The sequence below is a fragment of the Priapulus caudatus genome, unplaced genomic scaffold, assembly GCF_000485595.1.
Source record: "Priapulus caudatus unplaced genomic scaffold, Priapulus_caudatus-5.0.1 Scaffold299, whole genome shotgun sequence".
NCBI classification, from domain to species: Eukaryota; Metazoa; Priapulida; class Priapulimorpha; order Priapulimorphida; family Priapulidae; genus Priapulus; species Priapulus caudatus.
The window spans coordinates 13,164-34,012 of record NW_014577360.1 but is presented as its reverse complement, the minus strand read 5'-3'; the positions used below and the strand labels follow the sequence as shown (position 1 = coordinate 34,012).

Sequence of the window (20,849 nt, the reverse complement as noted above, 5' to 3'; positions counted from 1 at the left end):
AAAAAGACTCAATTCTGGCTTATACACCACGCGTTATGGTAGGGTGGTAAAACCCAGAGTGATACCATCTATGTAAATAGTTATAAGCTATGACGTGAGCATGGTTTGAGTGTATTGTCAATCATATATAGTTCTTTATGTTAAATAGTGAGTGGCAATTATACGTTGTATACTGAATGGCTTGATTTGTGTAATTTCTTTTGAAAACGGGGAAGATGTTCTATTGTTACTGAATGTATGCGCGTGTCATGCGCAGTTGGTGTTGTATAATAAACGCCACTAGTTGTACGTGGCTCCAGCTAGCCAGACGTCTTGTCTTGTTTGTCCACGTAGAACAGAACAACGTGCAAAGTCGAAAGGCTTCTGCAATCGCCACAACTCCTCAATTGACCGATTACAGGCCGATATGACAGAACCATGAAAATTGTTCTATATAGAGAGCAGCGAGTGAGTCATCGTGTCGCCGCGAGGCGGCGTTGGCGCGCTTCGCGCGGATATCCGGGCTGCAGATCGTCCAGCAATCATCAGCATTTATCATGTTATTTTCCTATGACAGCAGATCAGGCTCGTCTTTAATTATTTACAAGCATGCCTTTAATTAATTAAATGCGTGTATGTAAAGTTACAAGCATGCACGTAATTAATTAAATGCGTGTATGTANAAGTTACAAGCATGCACGTAATTAATTAAAAGCGTGTATGTAAAGATACATGCATGCTTGTAATTCCAACCAATCAGACAATGTCATACAAATAATTAAACGCGTGCATGTAAAGTTACAAGCATGCACGTAATTAATTAAATGCGTGTATGTAAAGATACATGCATGCTTGTAATTCCAACCTATCAGACAAAGTCTTACAAATAATTAAATGCGTGTATGTAAAGTTACAAGCATGCACGTAATTAATTAAATGCGTGTATGTAAAGATACACGCATGTGTAATAATTAAACGCGTGTGTGTAATTCCAACGCGCACCACCCGCGTTTCCACACGCCGAGTCTGATTGGTTGGAATTACGTGCAAGCTTGTAACTTTACATACACGCGTTTAATTATTTGTAAGACTTTGTCTGATTGGTTGGAATTACAAGCATGCATGTATCTTTACATACACGCATTTAATTAATTACGTGCATGCTTGTAACTTTACATACACGCAAATTACGTGCATGCTTGTAACTTTACATACACGCATTTAATTAATTACGTGCATGCTTGTAACTTTACATACACGCATTTAATTAATTAAAGGCATGCTTGTAAATAATTAAAGACGAGCCTGATCTGCTGTCATACCTGCTATACACGCCCATATAACCACATATGTATAAGCGGGAAAATATGACAGCAGATCAGGCTCGTCTTTAATTATTTACAAGCATGCCTTTAATTAATTAAATGCGTGTATGTAAAGTTACAAGCATACACTAATTTAATTAATTAAATGCATGCTTGTAAATAATTAAAGACGAGCCGGTAATTCGGTACAATTCTCTGAATGCCCAGTTCCTTAAAAAAACTTAAGCATAACAATAACCTTCAATCATATCTATGTAACCCGATTCAGGAAGTAGGCTTTGGAGAAGTAGTGAGAATCCCACTCCACCAAATGTCTCTTCTGCAATGGAAACCCCAACCTAAACCTAACCAGACACATTGTCCCAACCCTAACCCAGTCATACACCTAACACTAACTTAACCTGTTTGAAGAAGTGCATATGTCATCAATCGTAGATATTCAGCATTCAGAGAACTGGACCTTCGAAGAAGTGGGCATTCGTAAAATTGCGTATTCGGAGACATGTGCATTCAGAGGCCTGGAGTCCAACACAAATCCACACGACCGCATGGCATTGAAATGCCATCTTAATCCGAACTTTTTTTCTATACAATAACCATAACCATAACCATCGATAGTATAGTCTTAATAAATAGCCTACCTACACAGTAATAAAATGACGACATACCAACTTATGTGCTAGAACTATTTTCAACATAATCTCAACAAATATCACTAGCAAATCTCGCATTGACATGCCTGATGTTTAAAGAAGAAAAAATATGCCGCTTAAAAATGTGCCGTGAAAGTAGCCAGATTGATCGTCATATTTCTCCTGAAACGAATTTCTAAGAACAACGAATTCACAGCTCAATGTGATCTTAAATAAGTATATTTTGTATAATGTGCTTTGAAACGGTGTTTTCGTGAAGGAATTCACGAAAAAATCGCAATATTTTTTCACGTTTTTGACTTACGTGAAAGCTTTCGTGTAGGCGTGAAATCCGTCCGCGTAGCTGTCGATGACGCGAGAAAATACCCGCAAAGTGATGACGTCAGCACAGAAACTCTTGTCGATTCGCGTTCGCGTACACGTAATACGCCGCGCCGAACATCTCTAATGCCATGCCGCACTATACTTTCACGCTCGCGCTAACTCAACGACTCTTTATACCCGGGAGTAGCTAGCTTAATAGCTTGTCGCCGGCCAACTGCCAACGTCGATGATCGGAAAATGCGAAAATAGATTCTCGCGAACAGAGATATATCGTGATAAATTAAATATCCCTTTTATTTCAAAAAGACTCGCTCTTCGGTGCATAGCAACATAACACGCCGGCCGGCCTGCGCAGGCGGTTCATTAATACCATAAATGTCACATCGTCGGGTAAATGTGACTCGCCGTAATTTTCGTTTGCATTTGCTTACAAAGGCAGCTGACGTTACCGCGTTCACGCACACCCACACGCACGCACGCACGCACGCACGCACGCACGCACGCACACACGTACGTACACCCCCGTCCGCGAGCGCCTAGTCAGTATAAAGCAAAGAATAACAAACGCACATACACACATACTGTTCACCGGTCGATTAAGCGCGAGTAATTCATTCGTTTATACTCACCATTGGGTTGAAATCGCGTGACGGCGAGCGAGAGCAGTAATGCGACGTGAGGGCGAAAACAGAGCGAAAAATCATTTACACTGCCAGTAGATTGCAGTAGATCGCACGTTGTGCCATGCTTCCTGATGCTCTACGTAATCACCTCACAACAACAGACAGTACCTGGCAGATAAACATAATTTACTTCACGGGATTGCTGTGCATACATCTTCACGTATATCGCTCTAGGTTCTCACTCAATACACAGACTTCACAAATTCTAGCCAAGGCGCACTGCAGAAGAACAAAGGCCATTATCGGACATGACTAGGCCATGTCAGCCACCATCTTAAAAAAAAACAATCATGCATCAACAGCAAGTAATAATATCATCACCGACAAAACCTGATAATGGGATGTCGACACGAATCGCTCTTATTATAATAGTTTACACGACTGATACAAGTTTTTTTTACAACAAAATACGTTGATTTCAACGTTTTTTACGTTGATTTTGCATTATAACTGCCAATATATGATATACGCGCAGTTATTCGGTTAGCACACGGGCTGTGACTCGGCAGCTATCGTCTGCGGAGAGCACGCAGAAACAAGTAAACAATTAACGAGTTGTGTAGTATTTATTTTATCGGCTATTGACCTAAAGCAGCACCAAATCCTGCTAAAGTACATCATGTTCACGTAGCACCGGCACTGTACCGTACTCTGTCAGCATCATTCACCATGACACTATATATCGTTCACTCTTGCATATCATTTACCGGCGCATTATATTATTCACCACTGCACTATACTATTCACCCTGTCACCTTTATTCACACTAGCCCGTATACAGCAAATACCGATACCATCAAGAGTCTATCAATATTGATAGACTCCTGATACCATGTTATGAAGTGCAGTTCTAGGATAGGGTTAATCGAGCATTATATTATAAAGACCGGCATTATAATATCAGGATCGACACTATATTTTAACCATGGAAAAACACATCAGCACCAGAATTATATTATTAGCACATGGTTGATACTTGCGTGACAAACTCGCCAACATACATTAATTACTGCACACGTGAACACTATATATTATTACCTCCGCCCACGGAGTTAACGGAGTAACGGAGTGGAGTGGAGGGGAGGTAATGTAATCGGTCTCGTGTGTGTGTCCAGTCCGCGCGGCGCGATCGATAGCGCGTCCAGTCAGCGAGCGGCGAGTCAGCAGCAGACGAGTGAGTCAGCAGCAACCACCAGCGAGCAGCGAGTCAGCAGCCGCCACCAGCGAGCGGCTAGTCAGCAGCAGGCGAGTCAGTCAGCAGCAGCCAGCAGCGAGCGGCGAGTCAGTCAGCAGCAGCCATCAGCGAGCGGCAAGTCAGCAGCAGGCGAGTCAGTCAGCAGCAGCCAGCAGCGAGCGGCGAGCCAGCTCGTAACACATACATGTTACATGCTGGCGGAGGTATGCACTCTCCGTGAGTGCCCTCTGTCTAGTTAGCACTGTGGTGATAATTGCGTGGTACACACACACACACACACGCGCACGCACGCACATTAACACACGCACGCACGCGCGCGCGCACTCATGCACATCACGTAGGGGCCTACGCACGCACACATACACACACACACACACGCACATCACGTACGCACGCACACAGACTCGCGCATACGCACACACGCTCGCACACACACACGCACGCACGCACGCACGCACGCATACACACACACGCACGCACGCACGGGTATCACGTACGCACGCACACAGACTCGCGCATACGCACACACGCACGCACGACTCACTACACTCATCACACACACAACCACACCACAAACACACACACACACACACAACACACAAACACACACATCACACACACACACACACACACACAGAGATACTCACGCACGCACACGCATACACGCACGGACAGAGATACTCACGCACGCACACGCATACACGCACGCACAGAGATACTCACGCAGGCAGCACACGCATACACGCACGCACAGAGATACTCTCGCACGCACACGCATACACGCACGCACGCATACGCATACACGCACGCACCCACGCAGACAAGAGGTAGACGGCAAAAATGAGGCGCAGTGTGATACACAATTCTTGCGCAGGACAAATACAAATAAACTCTAGTTAATTGCATCAGAAGTCTCCAGCTCCACGGGAAGACCAGGAAGCATGACTAAACTTACAGCCAGGGTGACGTACAGCGCTGTGCGAGCTGCCACCCACGCAGGATACCCCAAACTTCGGTCAAACCGACAACACAGGACTGCAAGAGTTACCTCCCTCACCTGCGACTTGCGAGCAGACGTAAGAGTGAGAGCGGGGTTTCATCGCGATATCACCCGAGCTTGTCTGCAGTATAGATTACAGGGTCAATGCTAGAATTAGTAGAGCAGCAATGCAGCGAGTAGAAGATGGAAAATGCTGCAGAATAGGAGAACGCACACACGCCTGCGCTCATGCATGCACGCGCGCGCGCGCACACACACACTACAAACATGACATACCTGCCCACACACGATACAAATACATACATATACGCTCAAACACACACATACACATGCGCAAACACACACATACACATGCGCAAACACACAAATACGGGCACAGACACATGGAACACATGCATGCACTCATATATACAAACAATGGACTATAGTATTTTAATATACCTAACTTCATTAATGAATGCTTCCCGTAGGATGCATCACGGAGCTGGGCGGATATATGAAACGATATGATAGCAAAAATACGTTCTACTTTTGAAAAAGCACAAAAATTCGCAAATAAGTGTTCGCATTGCATTTTACTACAAAAACGCTTGACAGCAAAAAGGACTGGCGAGTCTCGTAAACCTAACAATAATTCCCAGGTGATTTTCTTCTTTAAGGCTGTCACCAAGACCTTATTACCACGTGATCATCCCACTGACATCACACAATGGTGACGATGGCTTGTGCTCTGCATGATAACTCCCCAATACTGTCCTACCCGGTGACATTGCACCGCCGCCAACCACAGCATCACTGTGTGGTCGCTTACATAAATCTTCCGCCTCACAAGACACCTCCCATTCAGTGAGACATTAACCATGAGCCTCTACAACGCCACGGTGGATTCTCCTCACTGCATCTTTCCCTACACTGACACATTCGTGATTCATCCTATGATCTCACTTACTACTAGCGAGTCTCACTTATTAGCACCTAAGCATCGGCCAAGCAGCACGCTCTGCCGTGATGACATCACAACGTTGTTTAACCAATAGCAAATAAGTGTCGCTTAGGCAGCAACCTTTGCCACATGATGTTACTCGTTGCCAGTTAAAAGCGACTAAGCATCCTCCACGTAGACGCCACCGCTGCGTGATGTCATTCGGTGCCAGCCAATAGTGAGTAAGCATCGGCCAGGTGGATGCCATCGCCGAGTGATGTCATTCGGTGCCAGCCAATAGCGAGTAAGCATCGGCCACGCGGACACCATCGCCGCGTGATGTCACTCGTCGCCTGTCAATAGCGCGTAGGGGTTTGTGAGGCGCACGCGCTCGGTGCCGGTCGCCTCCGTCTCACTACTGCTCTTATCTGCCTTGTCAGCCTCGTCGTCGTCGCTCGAGCAGCTCGAGAACGGGTCGGAGGTCGACGCAAGGTCGTCGCTCGAGTCCCTGTCAGCGTTGAGGTTCTGCCGTGCGGCGATGAGCCGTGTGTCGGCGTGACGCTCCCACATCTCTGCAACACAAGAACACTCGTGTGTGCTGGGTGAGCGCGGAGTTATAGCATAGTGTTATAGTATAGTTACATATAGCATAGAATTATAGCATAGTTACATATATAGCATAGTGTTATGGCATTGTTACATGCTGCTTACTGCTACAGCATAGTTACATATAGCATAGTGTTATAGCATAGTTACATATAGCATAGCATTATAGTATAGGTACATATAGCACAGCGTTATAGCATAGTTACATATAGCATAGCAGTTACATGCTTACTGCTCCAGCACAGTTACATATATAGCATAGAGATACATACAGCATGGTGCTAAGTATGAACGTAGGGCACATTCACTGTGTGCTAACCTCGACAGCTACTGACATTCGACATTAAACGACGCTTAGCCTAGATTACAGAGCATAGCTTACGGGGTACCTACACGCTGTATTACCCTTGTCAGCTATTTATGTAATGGATTAAACCACGCCTAGACTAGCTTACAGGGCGCGTGTACGCTAGACTAACTCCGGCAGCTGTTACCAGAGAGGTAAAAGTAAGTTGACACAAGCTTACAGGGCGCATTCATTGGACTAACTCTATCAGACGGAACACATGTAGATGGCCGCTGAGATCGGTTCACAGCGCACATGCGCGGCTGCACAAACCGCTATCAGCTGCCACCAATCAAGTAAACGAAGCCATGTTTCATAGGGATGGATATGGCTGCAATTAATCATTGCTGTGCGCTAATGTGCGAGCTATTAACACCGACAGATCACGTGTTTACGCCCCGGTGCCACAACGAGCTCGACTGAATGGCAATGATGACATCCTAATCGTAAATTCACACAGTGCGAAAGTTAGTGACAAAATGTCGATTTAGTACCAAGTTGTTATTACTTGCAATCCTATTAACGTCCTGCAACGTGCTAGTAATGGTTATAGGAACTGATCATCTACCCGCAGTATTCATGTTTCCTATCCATTCACGATACTTTTAGCTCAAAATTCTTCTACAGGTTCCCAAAATTTCCATTTTGTTATGCTAACACACCAACCTCTAAGTCTTTCAAACAGTCGCTGTAAAGTAATGCAGACACCCATTTCACATTCCTCACGCAGCATCCACGGCCTAGAGCATGGCTTCATTGCCGTATAACTTACATAACAAATTAATCCATAACAAATTAATGTAGTAATAAATCCATCATCTCTAAGGGAAATATGATGAAATATTGAGCTGTGCAAATTTGAGTAAACACAATTAAAAATGATGCCTCTAATTTGTAAAATTGGTAATTTTTTGGGATCAACACCAAAATTGCACAACACTTTGAAAGAATATTTGTGATTGTAATTAGTATTAAATAGATATCAATCAATAACTATCAATTTGATTACGTATATAATTTAATTAAACAACAGATAAATCAATAACTATTTGATTACATATACATACATTTTAATAATCAAATTAAATCACATATAAATGAATAATTATTTGATAATATAGGGATACAAAACCTTGACCGTGCAACCTTTACACGTTTTCAGTGTTTTAATTTTCTTAAATCTTGGACAATGGTAAAAAACAGCAAAATTGCATGCTTATTACACAGAGGAAAACAGCATCTATCGCACAATGGAAGGCCACATTTATTCCAGGCAAGGCCCATATCTTCACCTACCCCACCATACCCCCCCCCCCAGTGCCTACACCTACCGCACCATACACCCCGCATGCCTACACCTACCCAACCATACACTCCTCCCCAGTGTCTAAGCCTACCCCCCTACACCTACTACCCCCACCAGTGCCTACACCTACCCCACCATACACTCACCCCCCCTCCACAGTGTCTTCACACCCCTCCCCCCAGTGCTACACTGCCCCACCATAGCCCCAGCCCGTGCTTCACACCTACACCCATACACTCACCCACTCTCACCCCAGTGCCTACATCTACCTAGCCCGACCAGTGCTGCTGCGACGATTGTCTATACCGGTCTTCTAACCCTAGCAAGATCGTTCCTTGAGGCTAACATTACCCCACACATGTACCGCCACCTCAATGCCTCAATCTACCTCCGGCACGTCCTCATCTACCCCACCCACGCCTCATCTACCCCACCACAACCTCATCTAACCCCCACCACGGGACCTCATCTACCCCACCACCTCATCTACGCCCACCACACCCTCATCTACCCACCACGTCCTCATCTACCCACCACACCCCCTCATGCTAAACCCCACCACGTCCTCATCTACCCCACCACACCCTCATTCTACCCACACCACGACCTCATCTACCGCCACCACGCCCTCATCTACCGCTCCACCACAGCCCTCTCTACGCCCACCAACTAGCCCTCATGTACCCACCACATCCCTCATCTACCCCACCGACGCCCTCATCTACGGCCCACCCAACGGCCTCATCTTCGCCCACGCGACGCGCTTCCATCTACCGGCCACCACGCCCTCATCTACCGGCCTCCCCACACCTGCATCTAACCCCCCCACGTCCCTCATCTACCCCACCACGCCTCATCTTATCCCCCCACCACGACCTCATCTACCCCCCAAACCGCTCATCTACCCCACCAACGTTCGTCATTACCCCCACACCCTCATCTACCCCAACGGGCCTCATCTACGCCCACCACGCCCTCATCTACCCCACCACGCCCTCATCTACCCCAGGGCGGCGGGCCACGCCTACCCTCTTCTACCCCACCACCGACCTCATCTACCTCACCACACGCCTCATCTCCGCCCTACCTACACGCCTCATCTACGCCCACCACGCCCTCCTCTACCGCCACCACGGCCCTCCATCTACCCCACCACGCCCTCATCTACCCCAGCCACGCCCTCATTTACCCCACCACGTGTCCCTCTTCCTACCTCACCATCACCGCTGCATCTACCTACCCACACCCTCATCTACCCGCACCACACCCGCTCATCTACCCACCACGGCCCTCATCCTACCCCACACGGCCTCTTCTACTAACCCACCACGGCCTCTCTACGCGCACCACGTCCTCATCTAATCCCTTCCCACGCCCTTCATCTACCCTCACCACGCCCTCTCTACCCACCACACCCTCATCCTACCCACCACGCCCTCTTCTCCCCACCACACCTCATCTACCCCACCACGTGCCTATCTAACGCCAGCCGCACCCTCATCTACGACCCACCACGCCCTCTTCTACCCACCGCCACACCCTCATCACCCCACCAGGCCTCATCTACACCGCGCCCACCACAAGCCCTCATTAACCCTACCACGCCGTCGCATCTACGCCGCCACCAACGCCCTCATCTATCCGCACCCACAGATACCCTCAATCTACCCCCACCAACACCCCAATCTACCCCATCCACCACGCCTCATCTACCCCACAAGGGCCTCGATCTACCCCACCACAGCCCTCATCTACCGCTACCACGCCCTCATCTGACCCCACCCACACGGCCTCATTACCCACAGCACCCTCATCTACCGCCAACCAACGCCCGCTCTTCTACCCCACCCACACCCCTCATTCACCCCACCAGGGCATCATCTTACCCCACCAGCAACCCTCATCTACCCTACCACGCCCTCATCTACCGGGCCCACGACGCCCGTCATCTATCCCACCACACGCCTCAATGCTACCCGCACCACAGAAACGGCCTCATCTACGTCCTCATCTACCCCACCACGGCCTCATCTACCCTACCACGCCCTCATCTACCCCACCACGCCCTCATCTACCCCACCACGGCCTCATCTACCCCACCACGCCCTCTTCTACCCCACCACGGCCTCATCTACCCCACCACGTCCTCATCTATCCCTCCACGCCCTCATCTACCCCACCACGCCCTCTTCTACCCCACCACACCCTCATCTACCCCACCACGCCCTCTTCTACCCCACCACACCCTCATCTACCCCACCACGGCCTCATCTACCCCACCGCACCCTCATCTACCACACCACGGCNTCTACCCCACCACACCCTCATCTACCCCACCATGTCCTCATCTACCCCACCACACCCTCATCTACCTCACCACACCCTCATCTACCCCACCACACCCTCATCTACCCCACCACACCCTCATCTACCCCACCACACCCTCATCTACCCTACCGCACCCTCATCTACCCCACCGCACCCTCATCTACCCCACCACGCCCTCATCTACCCCACCACACCCTCATCTACCCCACCACACCCTCATCTACCCCACCACGTCCTCATCTACCCCACCACGCCCTCATCTACCCCACCACGCCCTCATCTACCCCACCACACCCTCATCTACCCCACCGCACCCTCATCTACCCTACCACGTCCTCATCTACCCCACCACGCCCTCTTCTACCCCACCACGTCCTCATCTACCCCACCACGCCCTCATCTACCCCACCACGGCCTCATCTACCCCACCACGCCCTCATCTACCCCACCACGGCCGTGGGTGCATGGTGGGCAGTGATCGAACACAAGTACCTTTCTGCTTGGTGAATCCCGGCGGGCGTAGGCACAAGCGCAGCCGGCCTTCCTGCGCGAACCGCAGAAGGTTGTTCGCAGCGCGATACACGTCATTGCGCGCTGCCTTCGCCGTCTTGAAATTGCGCTTCTCAGCCCACGCTGCAAGATACAATACAGTGACGAGCTTACATCGCGTATGTCGCCATCACAACATGAACAGACATGCGTTGCGAGTCGTCGATGTGATTCAATAGCCGCATTATGAGAGAGGATGTTTTCTCGGCAGCGCCGAGACATTCGTACACTGACACCTTATTAGTTACACATAAGGTTATATCAAGTTCACGTAAGAAATAGAAATAAAAAGAAATAGAAATAGAAATAAAACTTTCAGGGTTGTTCATGCACTCAGGGCATGTGCCAGCTGGAAAAATTGTACAAGTTGCAAAAGGTGTATCCTCGCTCCCGTCTCTACTATATTGGAACGAGAAATCGACGAGGATGCCCAGTGGCTCTGACAGCTTTTCTGGAATCAGCCCTCTGCCATGGTATTGACACGTAAACACACCACACTGATTAGTCGCGCCGAAAACCACGTCAAGTACGAATAATGTTTCGAACCCAAATGTTTGCACACGTCTACGCACAGAGGCAGAGGAAGCCGTCCCTGTTACGAAGCTCTAGTCCGTGAAAGCCACGTAGGAAATCGCCTACCTTCACATATGTCGATCGCTGTCCACTCGACGGCAGCGCTTGTCGGTTTGCTGACGACATAGTCGGGTGGCTTGAGGTGGAGCACGGAGACTAGTGGGATCCTCTGAGCGAGGAAGCCGATAGCCGTGTAGGGCTCCTGAACCTGAGCCACGGGATAGATGCCCGACAGTATCTGTAGTCAAGTAGGAAAGTAATCTGTAGATCAATCTTTCCCTTTTGTATTTCTTTTCTCCCTTCTCTCCCTTACCTCAGTCTTTTTCTCTCTCTCCCCACTCTCTCTCCCACACTCTATACCTTTCTCCCTCACCCACCATCTCTGTTTGGCTTTTGCCTGCCTCGCTTTCTCCCCCCAGTGTCTACACCTAACCCCACCATACACTCACCTCCCTCCCCCTAGTGCCTACACCTACCCCACCATACACTCACTCAACTCCCCCACCCCGTGCCTACACCTGCCCCACCATAAACTCACTCCCCTTCTGCAACCTTTTCAGGGTGGCAGCACGATCGCGGGTGTCATGTCAGTGCCCAAAAATGAAGATATCGAAATTCAATGTTGTTTTATGACAAACGTGAACGCGTAATTATATAAATTTGTAGGTATATGCTATTATTTAGGAATCTACATCATAATATACTCTCAAATTCTAGGGGAAAGTATCCCTTTAAATATATTAAAAAGTACCATGGACATGGCTGTCCTCCCAATTAATAGATATCACAAATAAATAACACACTCTATCAACTCGATTGCACACAATCATCTACACATCACTTACCTGCAATGGTTTCTCGATGACTGATGGAAACGTAAGACCGGGAGAGTCGCACAGACGCACGGTGGGAGTCAAGAAAATAGTCTGGTAGTGTTTCGTGTGCCCAGGTGTCTTTGACACACTGACCACTTTGCGACCAACAAGTCCATTAAGCAACGACGACTTGCCAACATTGGGATGGCCTGCACACAAAAAAAGTGATAGGTGTATAAACTATGTAACAGGCATGACTATAACTGAAAGCAAAACTATACCCAGAACTATATCAATTGCTAACCACAACCCTAATTCTGAACCCTATGCCTAGGCTAAACCAAATATACAACTCTTATTTAAGATGTTACAGTTCAGAACAGAAATGAGCACTAAAGCAAAGGTTTTACAGAATAATTTTTTTACTAAATATGAGTGTTACGTGATTTTATTAAAGAGGTGAAATTCTATATTTAATCATTTATGAATGATGTTACGATATTACATATTTACATACTACTAAATAACACATGATAACCATTAACATATATAACTCATTATCATATTTATCAATGGATTTTTAAAGCTGAAATGATGCATCATCTCACCTTTGAGATACAATACGCAGAAAATACTGATAAAAACAGCACTCTTGTGCAGCCCAACCTACCAACACAGCCTATGGTGAGGATGCCATTCTTGTAACGAACATCGCTGGTGCCATCTGGCAGAGAATCCTCCTGAACAATGGCCTCATTCTCGTGAGTTTCATCATTGTCATCAAACTCCATCTGCTCGGCAATTCTCTCTTTCCAGCCTTGCAGGTCCACTGCAAACACATAATAAAAGAGATTGGTACATCTGAGGCTAAACAATTTTCCAGTTTCCCAGAAGTCCTGATTAAAAAAAAAAAATTCCATGGCCGCGAGATTTCAACCGAACACAAGCTTTGGGTCATATATTGTCCAATCCACAATTAAAGAATAAATAATATTCCCTCCCACGAGATGGGACTTTGCCGGGACCCTCACACTCCCAGGTAAATCAATAATCTTGTCATCAACTGATTTGTGTACCTAAATACTACTGATACTTAAGCCAAACAAAAAAATACCTTTGGTTCGGGTCACATGGATTGTGAAAATTAGGGTAGGTAGGTCGGTATAACATTTTTTTTTTAACTTTTTTTTCTGTAAAAACATGGGTAGGCAGGAATATAATTTTTTTTCTTCACAAGTTAAATATATACAGCTTGAAATGCAGGAGCCACGAGATGCAAATGACTTGCAGTTGCATGTACCATTGCTGCAAGTCATGACATTGTTTTCAAAATGTGAACACCAGTCGTTTACTGGTGTCGTGTACTGGTATTCGTGTCGTGTACTGGATAGTAGTGTTAGGAATCGCTCCAAAAACGGAGCTCGATTAATCGTCCCTTTAAACGAGCGAGTAACCGAAGTGTAAACGGCTCTGCGGCCGCGTATAGCACGATAGCATGCGTATACTATATAGTACGCGATTGATCGCGTACATCAAAGCCGGCCGCCGCGGCATACGACCTTCAGGCTCTGTTTATGAAGTAGCCGGCCCAGGCTCGATACGACTGTTTCACGTTGTAGGATTCTAGGAAACGTAGTTAGGAACTGTTTCACTTCGCGCCAACGAAGTTCTGTTTATAAATATTTTGGAACTCTCCTTAGGTAAATAAAATGACAAGAGTCGGATATTTGAATATGTATGATCGGCAGGCGGTATCTTTGAATTTTATTTTTTCTTGAAACCCTCTAAAAGTGACCGCAGTCGCACATTTTATCACTCTGAAATGTGAAGTCGGGCGGGTGACCCAAACTAAAGGTAATTTTTAGGTCGGCCTTAGTTATAGTTGCACTTAACGCATGTGATAACGTACTTCATATGTTCGCTTTGTTCATCAATGATCGCACACTAAAAATTAGAAGCTACTGCTACAGCGCACCTTTTCCACTGACAATCCCTTCACAGGCTTGGTATAGGTCCTGTGGTCCGATCGTGATAAACCTCTTTTTCGTCTTCACTCTCTTCTTATGAAACACTGCACGTGGAATTGATTGCAAGATTAAAAACTCGATGGTAATCAAAATATTCAATAAGTAGATTAATAAGCATGCTATTAGTGGTAGTCACATCTATCAACACAATCAAAACTAATTTTAACAGACTTAATGGAGTCAAATAAGCCATTTGAATGGTAATTAACGAATCAATCTTCTGTTTAATCACATGCCTTAACATTGATTTTCCTCGACGAATTACTGAATATAAATCAATTCAACACATAAAACAGTACAGAAAAGGAATGACTTCCAGAAGACAATAAATAGATACAGACATGAGACGAGGAAGACATTTCTAGTTAGATGAATAAAAATGAATATATTGGCTGAGCTACACTCTACATGATGACTATAAAAGAACATGTAGGACGAAGTGCGCATTACAATGTGACGCCAACTAAAGATGTGGGGAAGGGTGTAGACATTAATTACAAGATGATGCTAATCAAAGTTGTGGGAGCGAACTCAACATTACAAAGTGGTGCTAATAAATCATGTGCGAGAGAGCTTGAGATTATTAGGTAATAGTAATTACAGCTGTGGGGGTGAGCTCAATATTACAAGGCAACCACGAATAAAATGTGAAACAAACCGAATGCTACGATACAACGCTAAACAACAAAGGTGTCATGCCAACAACCCCCGACCCTCACCCTTGTTGGGATCTAGCATGCCTTGCTCACGCGGATCTTTTGGATACGAGCTGAAGCAGATGATGTGTAACTTGGGAAAGCGCTCCTGAAAGTAGTTCTTCCATGCGGCGACAAGGGATGCTGGCGCGAGGTCAATCTTGTTCAGAACAAGCACGACATCCTTGTTCAACTCCTTTATAATGTAACTGTAGAGTGCTGGCGAGAAGTGCAGTGCCTGCAATGATAGTGGGTTTAATGTGTAGTAAAGAAATTTAGTGCCTGCATATTGGATAGTAAGTTTATTACTTAGTGTAGTAATGAAATGCATGCAAGGATAGTGGGTTTATTACGTAATGTAGTAATGAAATTCTTGCAAGGATAGTGCGTTTATTACATAATGTAGTAATGAAATGCATGCAAAGATAGTGGGTTTATTACGTAATGTAGTAATGAAATGTATTGCAAGCACAGTGGGTTTAATATTTGGTAAAAAGGTACACCACCTGCAAGGACAGTGGGTTTGATGTGAATCGGTAAGGGTAGAGAATGCAGTTGACAAACGTTATCTAGCCTCTAAATCTAAAAATGCAAGTATCTAAACTTGAACGAATAATATGCGGATAAAGAAATACTCCGAATTACACATGCACATACGCACACTCACCCATATGCACACAAAACACGTGCACGCATTCAAGGTCTATACACAAAAATACATGTATACACACAGATCCACACATTCATGCATTGTTTGCATTTATGAACATCAAGCCAAACACTTACTTTGACACACAAACACACACAAGTGCAAAGCCATGCCTTCCAAACTAATATACAATGCACACCCAAACCATCAACCATCAATCAATACATACATACATGATGCCACTGAAACAATAGCTAGAGAGCATCCACTATAATGATAATGATGATATAATCATATACTCACTGGAAACCGTATGTCTGTGATAAGCAGCACAATGTCAGATATTTCCAAAACTCTCCACAGCTGGCGCCACGTCTCAAGGTTAAGCTCAAAATAGCTAAGCTCTTCAGACTTGAAGTCTGAATAAATCTTATCTAGGTATGCCTGTAAATAATTATTTACACACAATTTATCAAAAATCAAATAACTATAAGGACATACCAAACGTAAACATTGTTATTACAAATATGCAAATTCACGTCACAATGACCTCAATATATGTTTATATGTAATTACATTCGAATTTGCTATTACCACTTGTATTATTACACATATACTTATGCTGAGAGAGTCTATGTCCCCCAGGGTACTGCCAGAACGTACCCTGGGTACGGGCCGGTATACCGGAACGTACCCATGCAGGTACTATCTAATAATTTATGCCGGACCGTACCTCGCCTACTCCACTAATGAGTCTAGGGAGCCGCCTACGCCTACTCCTAACCCTAACCATATCAGATAATTACCAGGGTACGTTCCGGCAGTACCCTGGGAGACATAGACCCTATGAGCTAAACTTATAGGTAGGTGCCTATGATCCTTATACAAAGACTTTTAATCTTATTGTTTACCATAAACATTCTCTCTTCCTGTGCTTCCACCTTCTCTTTACTCATTGAATAGTTCCATGCAGGACGCTTGGGCATGTCAACAGCTGTGCCAGGCCGGTAAATATCCTCCAAAGAGATCTCAAGTGCAATCTAGCAATACGTTAACAAAAACACACATATACACTAGTAGTAATTAAAAAATAACCTTGAAATCTGAGATTAATGACCCCTGATATACACATATACTGTATTCGGTTTGGAGAATATAATTAAGTGTTATCTTCCAACATTTTCTGTTGCTACGAATTCATAATACAGTGTTTCCTCTGCATTGACACGAGCAAGGTGGCCCGCCTCGCTCAAATTCTCAGCCGCCACACAGAAATTTGTCCAAAACACCGCCTCGCTGACAAAACTTTTGACAACTTGAGAAAGAGATTCAAGAGTCTGATACAATGTGTTCAGAATAGCTTAGAATGCACGAAATTGCACCATTTTTCCACAAATTTCACGGGGGAGCATGCCCCCAGACCCCCTAGCTTGACCAGCACCTGCGTTGCTCGCTTTGCTAGGACTTCGAAAAGCGCAAACACATCACAAACAAGTGCCGCGGAGCGACAGCGCTCATCTAACGTCTACTGCGGTGACTCTGTGGTGGAGTGGTGAGATTCTAGTAAACCCTGTTAGTCCCAAATGTGTTCACATACACCCCGAAACATTGGAAGGCACAGGGATAGTATCAGGAAACTTCTCGAAAGAATGTTCGTTGGGATCGTTATGAAAGTTGCCATGAGATGGCGCGTACGTTTAAGTGTCTTCAGATTAAAGATGGAAGCTCCCATCATACGTAGTAGCAACAACTATTTGCAAGACAGAATAGGTACGCACTCATCCATTTACCTACGCAAGCCTACAGGCTTAAATAGAGAGCTGCCACCTGTAACCAATTAACGCAGGCAAAAACTACACAGTACTATCACCACTACATGCACTGGCAGTGGCATAAGTTACATGTAACACACTGACAGTACAGAATGCCATAGAAATTATACGATTTAAGGAGCATAAACCTTCTTCAACCAAATTTAGCTTTTGAAATTTCACTGTGACATTGTAGCCTCATACATCCAGGCATGTATAGATTCTACTAGCAAACCCAGGCAGTCAATATCTTTCTAACATTAAACAAATCCATGTTTAACCCTCCTCCTGAGGGTCAAAAGGTTATCCGACACTTACTCTTCGCATGTCAGCAGAAAGTACATTTCATGGTCCTTTCAATAAAGCCATAAAAATGCTAGGTCAACGCTAAAACAAAAAGGTTTTTCAATCACTCCGTCAGACCATGTCCTCAGAAAATGTTTAAAATCTGCCCTGTGCCCCATTGACCTTTGACCTGTGTCCTCCAACTTTGGCACAGTGATGGTTTTTCCTACCATGATGCTATACACCGACTATTACGAGCCTATAGGTTGAGCCATTTTGATTTGTGCCGCAATTCTGCATTTCCTCCCTATACCTTAAGTTAAGGAGAGAATGTTCCCCCTTCTTTTACACCTCTTGACCTTTGACCTTTGACCCCCAGCTTCGACATCCCAACTCGTTTTCGGATTACCCCCCCCCCCACCACCCACACACACACACACACACACACGTCCCGAATATCGTGACCGTACGTCGAGCGGTTAAAATTTGTGCCCAACTGTTGACGGACGAACGGACGGACGATCATGCGATTATACAAGCTACATCCGACTACGTCAGATGAGCTAAAAAACGTTTACCACCTCAGAGACCTTTTTTGGCCAGAAGAAACACTGCAATATGTATTAAAGAAAAGAAAGCAACATGTATGTTATCTAAATGTTAATTTTATGAGATCACTAGCACCCGTACAGGCAAGATTACATGTGTGTATACACGTTACAATCCATGCCAAACTAGACACATTTGCTTTTACCTCAGACAGCGGTTTAAATGGTCTCATCGCTAGCTCTTTCCTACGATGGATCTCATGCTTCGGTTCTCTTTGAAAATGAAGCCGATACCTAAAAAAACAATCATTGTAAAATTAAAGGAGTACAATATATTCCCCTATTAATATCCTACTATTCTGTCTAATTGCATCCAGAAATGTTACCACGCCATACACTATAACTGCTGGCCACACCATCAATCTATATGTTAGTATACAGGCAGATATTTTGCTATAGATACTTACATATATATATATATATATACATGGTAACATAAATATTTCAACTCAAACTGCTAAAACTGCTATTATGACTGTATGACATATCTATTAATATTTATACATGCACTTGATTTATAGCCTATTTCCTCACCTATCACTATATGTGTTGCCATCATTAATTGCCGTACCTGCACTTGACACCTCTCATCATACCTGTTTCGATTGTAATGTTACTAATGTACATCTGTACCAGTTATCTGTTACCGCTATCATCCCATGTACCAGTCATCTGTTACCGCACCTACACCTATCATCACATGTGCCAGTCATCTGTTACCATACCTACACCTATCATCACATGTATCAGTCATCTGTTACCGCACCTACACCTATCATCAAATTTACCAGTCATCTGTTACCATACCTACACCTATCATGCAGCCAACATCCGGTCAGCTGTCATCACATCAGGCGTGGAAGAGTTTAATTCAGCAGATATGTTCATTTCATTTTGCTACAAGGTAGTGACTGTCGCGTATGTGCTGGGGTATGGGCTGCAACGGGTAGTGTAAAAGTGAGTAAGCTACAAGGTAGGGACTATCGCCGGGTATGTGCTGGGGTATGGGCTGACAGCGGTAGTGTAAAAGGTAAGTAATGCTACAGGGTAGGGACTATCATGGGTATGTGCTGGGTTATGGGCTGACAACGGCGTAGTGTAGAGGGTGAGTAAGCTACAGGGTAGGGACTATCGCGGGTATGTGCTGGGGTTATGGGCTGACAGCGGTATGTAGAGGGTGAGTAAAGCTACAAGGTAGTGTACTATCGCGGGTATGTGCTGGAGTTATGAGCTGACAGCGAGTAGTGTAAAGGGTGAGTAAGCTACAGGTAGGGACTATCGCAGGTAATGTGCTGGGTTATGGGCTGACACCGGTAGTTGTAGAGGGTGAAGTAAGCTACAGGGTAGTGATTATCGCGGGTATGTGCTGGGGTTATGGGCTGACAGCGAGTAGTGTAGAGGGTGAGTAAGCTACAGGGTAGTGATTATCGCGCGGTATGTGCTGGGGTTATGGGCTGACACAGCGAGTAGTGTAAAGGGTGAGTAGGTTACAGGGTAGTGACTATCGCGGTATGTGTGCTGGGTTATGGGCTGACAACAGGTAGTGTAAAGGGTGAGTAAGCTAACAGGATAGGGACTATCACGGGTAATGTGCTGGGTTATGGGCTGACAAACGGTAGTGTAGAAGGTGAGTAAGCTAACAGGGTAGGGACTATCGTGGGTATGTGCTGGGTATGGCTGACAACGGGTAGTGTAAAGGATGAGTAAGCTACAGGGTAGGGACTATCACGGTATGTGCTGGTTATGGGCTGACAGCGGTATGTAAAGGGTAAGTAAGTCTACAGGTATTGATTATCGCGGGTATGTGCTGGGGTTAGGGCTGACAACTGGGTAGTGTAAAGGGGAGTAAGCTACAGGGTAGGGACTATCCACGGGTAATTGTGCTGGGGTTATGGGCTGACAAGCGGGTAGTGTAAAGGGGAGTAAGCTACAGGGTAGGGACTATCCACGGGTATGTGCTGAGGTTATGGGCTGACAACGGTAGTGTAAAGGGTGAGTAAGTTACAGGGTAGTGACTATCGCGGGTATGTGCTGGGGTTATGGGCTGACAGCGAGTAGTGTAGAGGGTGAGTAAGCTACAGGGTAGTGATTATCGCGGGTATGTGCTGGGGTTATGGGCTGACAGCGAGTAGTGTAGAGGGTGAGTAAGGTACAGGGTAGTGATTATCGC

General features: G+C 45.7%; 1 protein-coding gene across 3 annotated transcripts in view; it reads right to left on the bottom strand.

The window, feature by feature from the left end:
• Window positions 1-5,715: 5,715 nt before the first annotated feature.
• The window catches only part of LOC106808726 (guanine nucleotide-binding protein-like 1), a 25,674-nt gene continuing 10,540 nt past the window's right edge, over window positions 5,716-20,849 (bottom strand). For 2 of the 3 annotated variants that reach the window (XM_014811554.1, XM_014811555.1), the window contains exons 4-13: window positions 18,826-18,913; window positions 16,887-17,015; window positions 16,279-16,419; window positions 15,351-15,564; window positions 14,580-14,675; window positions 13,275-13,433; window positions 12,635-12,813; window positions 11,856-12,027; window positions 11,160-11,300; window positions 5,716-6,653 (exon numbers count right to left, since the gene is read on the bottom strand). In XM_014811554.1, coding sequence (XP_014667040.1) covers window positions 6,424-6,653; window positions 11,160-11,300; window positions 11,856-12,027; window positions 12,635-12,813; window positions 13,275-13,433; window positions 14,580-14,675; window positions 15,351-15,564; window positions 16,279-16,419; window positions 16,887-17,015; window positions 18,826-18,913 — 1,549 coding nt within the window. In that variant the 3' untranslated portion in view covers window positions 5,716-6,423. The remainder of the gene's footprint in view (window positions 6,654-11,159; window positions 11,301-11,855; window positions 12,028-12,634; window positions 12,814-13,274; window positions 13,434-14,579; window positions 14,676-15,350; window positions 15,565-16,278; window positions 16,420-16,886; window positions 17,016-18,825; window positions 18,914-20,849) is intronic. The other variant, XM_014811556.1, reaches the window with a different exon arrangement.